General features: G+C 38.5%; 1 protein-coding gene across 1 annotated transcript in view; it reads right to left on the bottom strand.

Annotated features, from left to right (window-relative positions):
* Window positions 1-2,206: 2,206 nt before the first annotated feature.
* The window catches only part of IMMP2L (inner mitochondrial membrane peptidase subunit 2), a 950,351-nt gene continuing 941,522 nt past the window's right edge, over window positions 2,207-11,035 (bottom strand). Inside the window, exon 6 of the mRNA XM_068973196.1 lies at window positions 2,207-2,605. Within this exon, the coding sequence (XP_068829297.1) occupies window positions 2,468-2,605 (138 nt within the window). The 3' untranslated portion in view covers window positions 2,207-2,467. The remainder of the gene's footprint in view (window positions 2,606-11,035) is intronic.

Genomic DNA, 11,035 nt, shown 5'->3' with positions numbered 1-11,035 from the left:
GACTCTCCAATTGTTAGTTCTGTGGGACACATGAATGCTAGCACTGCCGGCCATCAGAGTCAGGTGATCAAAGGGTGTCCCACGAGTGGCAGTCACAAAAATCAAGGGCACCAGACATGCGTAAGGTTCTTCTCTGGGAGATACTAGTGCTCTGGAACGTAACAGACGGAGAGCGCAAGGAGAGTGCCTGCCCTCTGAGGCCTCTGGAAAGGATTACACTCACCTCTTAGACTTGTGTTTAATTAGAAGCCTGCCCCTTGGATCATAGCTATGAATATAAGCTACTAGGCCTCTTTCACAGAAAGACTGGGCTCCTGGGTCTATGACTTCTTGCTGTGCCCTGGGAGTGGTGGACAGTTAATAACTCTTTCTTAATATTTAGAGTGATTGATGGGCTCATGAAAGTACATACTAGGTAACACAGTTATAATCTCTGACAGGAGTTGCATCTTTGAGGAGGTAGCTTATGAGCTGAGTTGTTCAACAAGCATCACATATTAACTCGGTTGGTTTGAGAATACAAAAGCAAATAGGAGGAACATTTGTCTCCTGTCTGAATACTTACAATATTGAATTAGTAGTTGGAATAGGAAGATACAGTCAGTCAATGAGGTAATAAGGCTGACAGACAGTTTACTGAACTGTTAAAATACCAAATTCTTCCATAGCAGGATAAAGTGAAAAGTGAAAGTGGTCGCTCAGTTGTGTACGACTCTCTGCGCCCCCATGGACTGTAGCCTACCAGGCTCCTCCATCCATGGAATCGTCCAGCAAGAGTACCAGAGTGGTTTGCCATTTCCTTCTCCAGGGGATCTTCTCAACCAGGGATCAAACCCAGGTCTCCCACATTGCAGGCAGACACTTTACCATCTGAGCCACCAAGGAAACCATAGCAGTTAATCCAGGTACCCCTTTATTTGTTCTCTGTCTCACTTCATTATCTCCCCCAGTCCTATCATCTTCCATAGTCCCTGGACTTTCCTATGCTCTAGCAACTAAAGAGTTAGTACTTTTATGCACTCAATATTTTACATATAATCCTAGGGGATGCACTTTACCAAGGGGAAAAAGTTACAAGCCTGGAAATAGCAATGAGAATTTGGTAATTTGCAGTTAAAGGCCAGAGCGTGAAGCTTAAGTTGGGGAAGAGAGGGAAGTAGAAAAGAAGAACTCATAAGGATAATATAGATTCATCAAGAGATATTAAGCAGGTCTTTTTTAAATGATAATTTTGACCAATCTTAGTGTATAAGTAGTCACTGATGTGTGTTGAACTAGCTATTATGATTCTAATGAATTATTATTAGTAACATATGCTCTCAATATGCATATGTTTTTTGTGGTTGCTCTGTTTCTGCTCACTAATAATGAGTCTGTATCCACATTTGCAAGATGGTTAATTCTTGTTTGGTATCTTATCTGCTGATGAAACAAAAGAAAATGAGACCAGCCATACAGAGGAGATTGATCTAGAGATGTAGTTTGCATAAACACAAACCTCCAACCAATGGGAGGGAAAAAAAAAAAAAGTTTCAGAAAAGCAGGCTTGCATACAGAGAATCTACCTTCTTAGCTATACAATTATAAAATCTGTCAGTATTGCCCCCCCTGTTTAGTAGGTGATTTCAGAACTATAGACAGGAGCACTGAAAAATCACTAGGAGGGAAAAAAAAAATCAGACTTGGTTGAAGTGATTTTTCCATTTCACTCAGAACATTTTATCAAATAGTGGCCAAATATTGAAAAATAAGTTTACTCATCAGTGTGAATAGGCAGGAGATCACTGAGAAATTCTGGAATAAAAGTGGGCCAGTAAGAAAGATTTGGTTGTGTAAAAATACTGAGAGACCTGGTTCCCCAATATTTTAATTCTTTTCTTCCAAAAGAAAGAATATATTCCTTGTTAATGGACTGTTACCAGTTTAATGATAAACACTCGAAACAGTACCTGAACAAATCAATGTTTTATTTCTGCATCATAGTTTTCTGTTCTTCCTAACTGGCAGTCACTGCATTGTAGATACTGTCAATTATAATGTAATTCCTATCACTATGTGTATAATGTTTCTTCATGTTCCATCTTAAGAGTAAATGAAGCTACTTTTATCAAATATTACTTTTCATATTCTTCCAGCAGAAAGCTCCAAAATCAAAATCTAACAATGAATGGAACATGTATGCATAAAAATCCAAAATGTATCCCCTTTGAGACATTTGGGAATAAAATTTTCATATTTCCCAAAGTCTGCATTTTGGGGACATTAAACACGGTATTACAATTTAACATAAAATCAGGTGCTATTTAATACTGTTTAATATTTTAAAACTCTCTCTAATAATACAGATCATCTTAATGTGATAGAAATATTTCTTGCAAGAAGCAAGAAGCTTTGCCCTTTTCGCTGCTGTTCTTCTCCATCCCACTTCCTGTGATTGGTGGTAGTGGTGTTTCTCCAGGGCAGCAGCTTAGGGGGATCCTTGCAGGCAGTCCTCTTCACTCTGAACCAGCAAGCGCTCTGGAGGAAGAACAGACTCTAATTTCTGCCAGCGTTCTGGAGGCCACAGGATATGTGTAGCATGGGCATGCAGGAGTCCTAGGGAAACCTGAACCCACAAGAGACACAAAGAAAGCAAGAAAGATATTTTTTTATATAGGATCATCATTAACATCTTGAAAGCAGAATTTGATCCAGGTCTGATATTCCATGGGAAGATGATGATTAAGAGAATAAACACTTATTGGGATTTTTCTAGGTTCTTTGTATATGTAAATACCTTTAATACAACCATTTGAGGTAGGTACTGATATTATCCCCTTTTTTGCATAAGAGAATACTGGAGCAGCCTGCCATTTTTTTAAGTCACATAGCTACCAAGCCACGGAAGCTGGCTTTAGGGCTTAATAGTCCTGTTTTAGAAGCTGAAAACCTCAGTGAGTATGAATCTGGTTTACATTCTCAGAGTTTCTGCCAGAACTCCCAGTATCTCAGAGAGACTTTTTTGGGGGGGTCGGGCGGGGAGGGGAAACAGAGATACCCTTAAAAAAAATCTATATTTTGTTAAAAAAAAAAAATGAAATACTGTCCCACCTACTGGATGAGTAGCAGGAGTTAGGTGTGAGACTGCGTAAGGTACTTCCACAGACAGTATACAGAACAATGTGAATTTAGTGCTTACGGAGAGAGGTGGAAAACAAGGTGAAAAAATCCAGTATATGGTCCTCAACTGATGATAGTTTGACTCAGGATTTTTTGACTTTATGATGGTGTGAAAGTGAGATGTGTTCAGTAGAAACAATACTTCCAATTTTGATTTTTCTCAGGCTAGCAATATACAATATGATACTGATACTCTCTTCTAACGCTGGGCAGTGCCTTTGGGCCAAACAATCACAAGGATAAACAACCGATACACTTACAATCATTCTGTTTTTCACTTTCGGTACAGTATTCAATACCTTCCATGAGATATTCAGTACTTTATTACAAAATAGGCTTTTTGTTAGTCAATTTTTCCAACTGTAGGCTAATCTTTAATGTTCTGAGCATGTTTAATATAGGTTAGATGAATTAAGTGCAGTATTTTTTACCTAAAATGTTTTTAATCTTCAATGGCTTCTCAGGGCATAGTGAAAGTGAAAATGATGTCGCTCAGTCATGTCCGACTCTTTGCAACCCCATGGACTGTAGCCTACCAGGCTCCTCTGTCCATGGGATTTTCCAGACAATAGTACTGGAGTGGATTGCCATTTCCTTCTCCAGGGGATCTTCCCAACCCAGGGATCGAACTTGGGTCTCCCACATTGTAGAAAGACACTTTACCGTCTGAGCCACCAGGGAAGTCCTTTCTCAGGGCATAACCCCATCATAAGTGGAGGAAAATCTATGAAGATCACTGCAGGATGATCCAGGGTGGAAGAGGAGGCAAGGGAAGGGAGCTTTCCCTAGAGGTTGTAAGACTGAGTCCTGAGCGGGAGGAGGCCCTTAAAGATGTGTCAGGGACATGAACTTCAGTGCTCAAAAGACTGTGGCAAATCTGATGAAAATGCAGATCTAGGCCCTATGCTCAGAGATTACCCTTCACAGGTCTGAGGGAGGGCATGGAAATCTGTATCCTTTGTTGGTGCTATCAAAAATCAAAATCAAAGTGTTAGTTGCTCAGTCACATCCAACTCTTTGCAATCCCATGGACTGTAGCCCAGCAAGCCACTCTGTCCATGGGATTTCCTAGGCAAGAATACTGGAGTGGGTTGCCATGCCCTTCTCCATGGGATTTTCCTGACCCAGGGATCAAAGCCAGGTCTCCTGCATTGCAGGCAGATTCTTTACCACCTGAGCCACCAGGGAAGCCATCAAGTATTGCAATATAATTGCTTTACAATTTTGTGTTAGTTTCTGCTGTGCAAGGAAGTGAGTCGGCTATATGTATATTTATATCTCCTCCCTCTTGGGCCCCTCCCACATTCCCCATCTACAGTGGAATATTACTCAGCCACAGAAAGGAACAAAACTGGATCATTTGTTGAAGAGATGTAGATGAACCTAGAGTCTGTCATACAGAGTAAAGTCTGAAAGAGAAAAACAATTATCATATATTAATGCATGTATGTGGAACCTAGAAAATGGTACAGATGAACCTATTTTCAGGGCAGGGATGAGTTGCAAAAGTAGAGAATGGATATTTGGACCCAGGGAGGGAAGGTGAGGGTGGATGGAATTAGGAGATTAGGCTTGACTGACATATATAACTACCATGTGTAAAACAGCTAGTGGGAATCAGCTATCAAGTAATATTTTAAGGGAGGTAGAAAATTATAAAACACACTCATATTGAGTATCATCACTAAACCAGGTAACTATGTGTCCATTTTATTTTCAAATGTTTTTCCTATAAATTGGAACGCCACAGTGATTGACATACAACATTCCTTTCATTAAAGTTCTGTTTATATGCATTTGAAGAATCACATTGCCCAGAGATTCAGATGTGAAAGTCAAGGGAGACACTTCCAAAGAGATCACCACAAACATTAAAAAAAAAAAAAAGAAAACATTCACAACAACTTGAAATATAAACTAAATCAGCCCAAAGGGAAACAAGAAGCCCAAAGGGAAACAAGAAGCCCATGGGCCCGATAAAGGAATTTTTCTTCAAGTTGCTACTTTAAAAATCAAACCTACAGAAAATTAAAAAAATTTGTGTAAAAAACAGTTCTAGTCACCAAAATTTACCAGTTATTTACATTTTGCTGCCTTCATTCCCCTCTCATTATGTCTGTATATGTATTTGTACACATATACTTTTCCCTGAATCACTTGAAGTTGTCACCATGCTGAATTTATCCCCAAATACTTCAACATATATATCCTAAGAAGACTCTTTCCTACAGGAACACTTTTATGCAAGGTATTTAATATTGATATAAAATTACTTAATATACAGTCCATATACAATTTTTAACTGTCCAAATAATGTCTTTTAAAGCGCTTCTATTTTTAGAATTCTTAATTGAGGGTCACAAATTGCATCACGATTGTCCCTGTGTTGCTGCAATTTACATTTGGGTTAATCTTGAGGTCCTACATCTGTAATTGCCCAATTTTTCCCCTCCTGCTTAGAGTCAAATGAAGTGTTCTTGGCAAGAATATCATATAACTGGTATTGTACCCATCCCATTTTATCACCTCAGGAGGCACAAAATATTAGTTCATCCCATTGTTGTCATGTGAAGTTTGATCATTTGATTAAGGTGATGTTGATCAGGTTTCTCTATTGTAAATCAGTCATTTTCCTTTTGTAACTAAAAAGTAATTGAGGGGATGATATTTTGAAACATGTAAATACCCCATATGTTAATAACATATCTCACTGCTCTCTGAAGGAAGATGGTTTCTAAAGCATCTAAAATAATTTGAACAGCCACTGATTAGGCTGTCTGAAACAATTATTACATGGGGGATTATAAAAGAGTAGTTTTCCAATTTTGTTATTTCTTTCACTTTTACTAGTTTCCATTCTTCCTTTAAAAAGTGCTGTTCCTGCCAACCTCAAATGCTTATATTTTAACATAAGAGATTCCTTTTTAAATTCAAAATCTTACTGTCTTTGGGAGCTTCCCAGGTCTCTCAGCAGTCAAGAATCTATCTGCCAATGCAAGAGATGCAGGTTCAAACCCTGAGTCAGGAAGATCCCCTGGAGAAGGAAATGGCAACCCATTCTACTATTCTTGCCTGGGCAATTCCATGGACAGAAGAGCCTGGTAGGCTGTAGTCCATGGGGTCACAAAGAGTTGGACACATCTCAGCGACTAGATAACAATGATCCTTCCCATTTTATCACATCAGGAGGTACAAAATATCAGTTTACCTCACTATTATTTGATCATTTAAGGTTATATTGATCAGGTTTCTCTTTTATAAATTAATAATTTTCCCTTTGTAATTAATAATATAATCTCACTGCTCTCTGAAGGAAGATGACTTAGAAACCATCTAAAATTTAACATCCATTATCCTGCCTGAAACATTGCATTCATGATTACAGAAAAGTGGCTTTCCAAATTTATTATTTCATTTATATTTATTAGTTTCCATTTTCTCTTAAAAAGTTCTGTCCCTACCAACCTCAAATGCCTATATTTTAATATATAAGATCTCTTTTAAAATTTAAAATCTTACTACCTTTTGGTTTGTTTGATACTCAAATATTCTACATTGGGCCAGTGAAAGTTAATTTTTGGACATGTCTCCATGAATCTTTGAGCACATCGTAACTTTTTGACCCCACTAGGTATTGCTGGCTTTTAGTTCAGTCGCTCAGTCGTGTCTGACTCTTTGCGACACCATGAACTGCAGCACACCAGGCCTCCCTGTCCATCACCAGCTCCTGGAATTTACCCAAACTCATGTCCATTGAATTGGTGATGCCATCTAACCATCTCATCTCCTGCCATCCCTTTCTCCTGCCTTCAATCTTTCCCAACATCAGGGTCTTTTCAAATGAGTCAGCTCTTCACATCAGGTGGCCAAAATATTGGAGTTTCAGCTTCAACATTAGTCCTTCTAATGAACACTCAAGACTGATTTCCTTTAGGATGGACTGGTTGGATTTCCTTGCAACCTCTCAAGAGTTTATCCAACACCACAGTTCAAAAGCATCAATTCTTCTGTGCTTAGCTTTCTTTATAGTCCAACTCTCACATCCATACATGACTAATGGAAAAACCATAGCCTTTACTAGACGGACCTTTGTTGGCAAAGTAATGTCTCTGCTGTTGAATATGCCATCTAGGTTGGTCATAACTTTCCTTCCAAGGACTAAGCGTCTGTTAATTTCATGGGTGCAATCACCATCTTCAGCAATCTTGGAGCCCCCCAAAATAAAGTCAGCCACTGTTTCCCCATCTATTTGCCATGAAGTGATGGGACCGGATGCCATGATCTTTGTTTTCTGAATCTTGAGCTTTAAGCCAACTTATTTACTCTCCTCTTTCACTTTCATCAAGAGGCTCTTTAGTTCTTCACTTTCTGCCCTAAGGGTGGTGTCATCTGCATATCTGAGGTGATTGATATTTCTCCCAGCAATCTTGACTCCAGCTTATGCTTCATCCAGCCCAGCGTTTCTCATGATGTACTCTGTATATAAGTTAAATAAGCAGGTGACAATATACAGCCTTGATGTACTCCTTTCCCTATCTGGAACCAGTCTGTTGTTCCATGTCCAGTTCTAACTGCTGCTTCCTGACCTGCATGCAGGTTTCTCAAGAGGCAGGTCAGGTGGTCTGGTATTCCCATCTCTCTCAGAATTTTCCACAGTTGTTTATTGTGATCCGCACAGTCAAAGGCGTTAGGATAGTCAATAAAGCAGAAATAGATCTTTTTCTGGAACTCTCTTCCTTTTTCGATTGTACTTTATTTTTTTAAACTTTATTTTATTGTTTATATATTATTTATTTGGCTGTGCTGGATCTTGGCTGCGGTATGTGGGCTTCAGTAATTGCAGCAGGTGAGCTTAGTTGCTCCAGGACATGTGGGATCTCAGTTGCCTGACCAGGGATTTAACCCATGTCTCCTGCATTGCAAGGCAGATTCTTAACCACTGGACATCAGGGAAGAGCCCCTTGTACTTTAAACCAGTTCCATCTGAAATTAGACATCTCTTTAAGGAGGCTTTGATTTCTTTTACCAAGGAATGCTGTTTAGAAACCAAGATCAGGAAGTAGATGTGCTGCCTGCTCCTGGTGGTGTCAATCTATGCCGTTTCAGGGGATGGACATAAATAGCCCCATGCCACACGCATCTTTCTCACCTTCCTGCATTCCAAATTTCTGTCTCCCTTATTCCACAGTGAATGCTGTCTCCCCATAACAACATTTACACTACCCTACAATACATACAAAAAGGTAGTTTTGAGTTCACTATAAATAATACCAACAACAAATTTATTCAGTAAAAATTGAGATTTCTTTGCAATTATTTTGGTCTTTAAAATAATTCCAGTATACTGGGAAAGTCCTGTGTTCAAAAACTCTTGCTTGAATCTAGTCTGTTTCCTCCCCAATACAGTTATGTTTCCTTTTGATATATGGTTAAGCCCATTTGTTTCTATTTGTATTCAATTTTAGAGTTCACTTTTGTTATCCTTTTTGAGTCACCTTTATTTGTGAATAAACATTTAAATGATTCATAAGGTATGGCATGCAGAATAATGCCCCCCCACACACCTTCAAAGACGTATACACAGCGGTCCCCCAGACATGGTGAATATGGAATATCTCAGGACAAAATGGAAATTAAGGTTACTAATCAGTTGATCTGAGGATAGGAAGACTATCCTATATGAGCCCATGGACATGTGTAATCACAAAGGTCTTAAGTGTAGACCAGCTAGGTAGAAGGGTCAGATTCAGAGAGAGGTTTGAGGATGCAGATGTCAAACAGGGCCATGAGCCAAGGAATGCAGTGGACTTTGCAAGCTGGCAAGCAAACAAATTATCCCCTAGAGCTTCCAGAATGAAGCCAGCCCTGCTGACACCTGAATTTTAGCCCAGTGAGACCCATTTTGGACTTCTGACCTCCAGAACTGTAAAATTATACACTCGTGTTGTCTTAAGCCACTAAACATGTGATTTATTACTGCAGCAACAGGAAACTAATAAACTAACAAAAATGCACACAGAGAAATTCCAGGATCTGCTACCTTACCTCTCTAGTAGGATAACTATATTCATTAATTTCTGGCTTATCCTTCTTTTCCAGTAGAGAAAAGAAGTTTTTAATCTATCTGTATCTATCTATATTTTTCTGAGTACATATTTATTATCTATCAGTTTTTATCTATCTGTGTCTATCTATATTTTTATGAGTACATATTTATTATCAGTTTTTATCTGTGTCTATATTTTTATGAGTACATATTTATTATGTCTATATAATGTGTACATATTTTATACACACACACATATACATTATTTCCCTATTTCTCATACTGAAGGTAGCTACTGTTATGCACATTCCCTTTTGATGGTACTTTTATTCTTAACAGCACATCCTGGAAACCAATTCCTATCATTTCATAGAAATGGAGCCTGTGCTTTTTACAAAAGCTCTACCTCACACCCAGGCAATCCTGATTAACCCCACGAGAAATCTGGGTTTTCTAGATCTGGGTTTTCGACTTGGCTTCACACCAAGAAAAGGTAAACCTAACCAACACCAAAGACTTTCAAGTGTATTTGGAACATCCTAAGTAACCATTCTAACCAAATTAACTGCAGAAGCCTAGCTCTAAATGGTCTGCCACACTGCCGTTCTTTTCTATTTTTGTTCTTGTCTGGGCTCAGCTAAGCTAGAGAACAGCTGGTCTCCATCCCCTCCACAGTAACCCTTTTTAGATTTGATAGCTGCTGCTCGGTTATTCCTCAAGCCTTTATTTGCTTTTCCAATTTGTTTAACTTTTTTCCTAAGGTTTGATCTGCCAGTCTTTTAACTTGGCTGAACTCTTGCCAACATATTTGCCTGATTTCCTAGTTTTGGAGCTCAGTTTTAACATAGTGATTCAGTTTTTTTTTTTTTTTTAAATCTTTCATTTTACCAAAATCTATTATAATTTTATTCCATTTATTAAAGACACTACTCTCACTTCCTGAAAAAAAATGATTCATCATCATAATTCTAAATAATGGTGAAAATTCTCACAGATGGATAATGTCAGTATCATTTTCAAACATGGTATGTGAATGCAGAATATATGTTTTTTAAAGATTGATTAATATAGAAAGTGCCTAGTCACTCTCTTAGCTATCTTGTCATATGATCTTTTTTACGGGTATGTACATAGACATGCAAAGAACACAGTGAATTTAAAAGGGCATAAAAGTCCAGAAATATATTAAACTTAAGAAAATTATAAGTTCTTTTCAGGTACAGCTTTGGTGTCCACACATACTGTGTTAGGGGTGATCCTCCAGAAAAACAGCTAATAAGATGTGTGTATATATAGAAACAGAATTAAGAAATTTGCTCACACAGTTATGGAGGTTGGTGAGTCCAAAATCTGATGCAGAAGACCAGTAGGCTAGGGACTCAGGAAAGGGTTGAAGTTGAAGTTCAAAGGTAATCTGCTGGTAAATTCTCCCCTGGTTGAGGGAATGTTAGCCCTTTGTTCTCTTCAGGCCTTCAACTGACTGATCTCCAATATGTGAGTGTGACTTATCCAACCTGCTTTCAAAGTCCGCCATCTAAATGTAAATCACACCCAAAATGACTCTCATAGAAACATCCAGAATGATGTTTGACCAAATATCTGGACACTTGGGCCTGGCCAAGTTGACACACAAAATTAACCATTACACCTGACAAATATAGTCACACCTGACAAACATCTCCTCTGTGCTTACTCAGGGTCACACACACAGTGCTGACTATACTCAGGGCAGAATTCTGAACGAATCATACATACTGCCTCATTTAATGCTCTTAATAACCCTGATGCAGGTACTATTATTATCTCTGCTTCGTAGTTGAGGAAACCTAG

Source organism: Capricornis sumatraensis, chromosome 5 (assembly GCF_032405125.1).
Source record: "Capricornis sumatraensis isolate serow.1 chromosome 5, serow.2, whole genome shotgun sequence".
In the NCBI taxonomy this organism is placed as follows: Eukaryota; Metazoa; Chordata; class Mammalia; order Artiodactyla; family Bovidae; genus Capricornis; species Capricornis sumatraensis.
The sequence above is the reverse complement of the archived record's forward strand: the minus strand, read 5'-3'. Positions and strand labels throughout refer to the sequence as shown.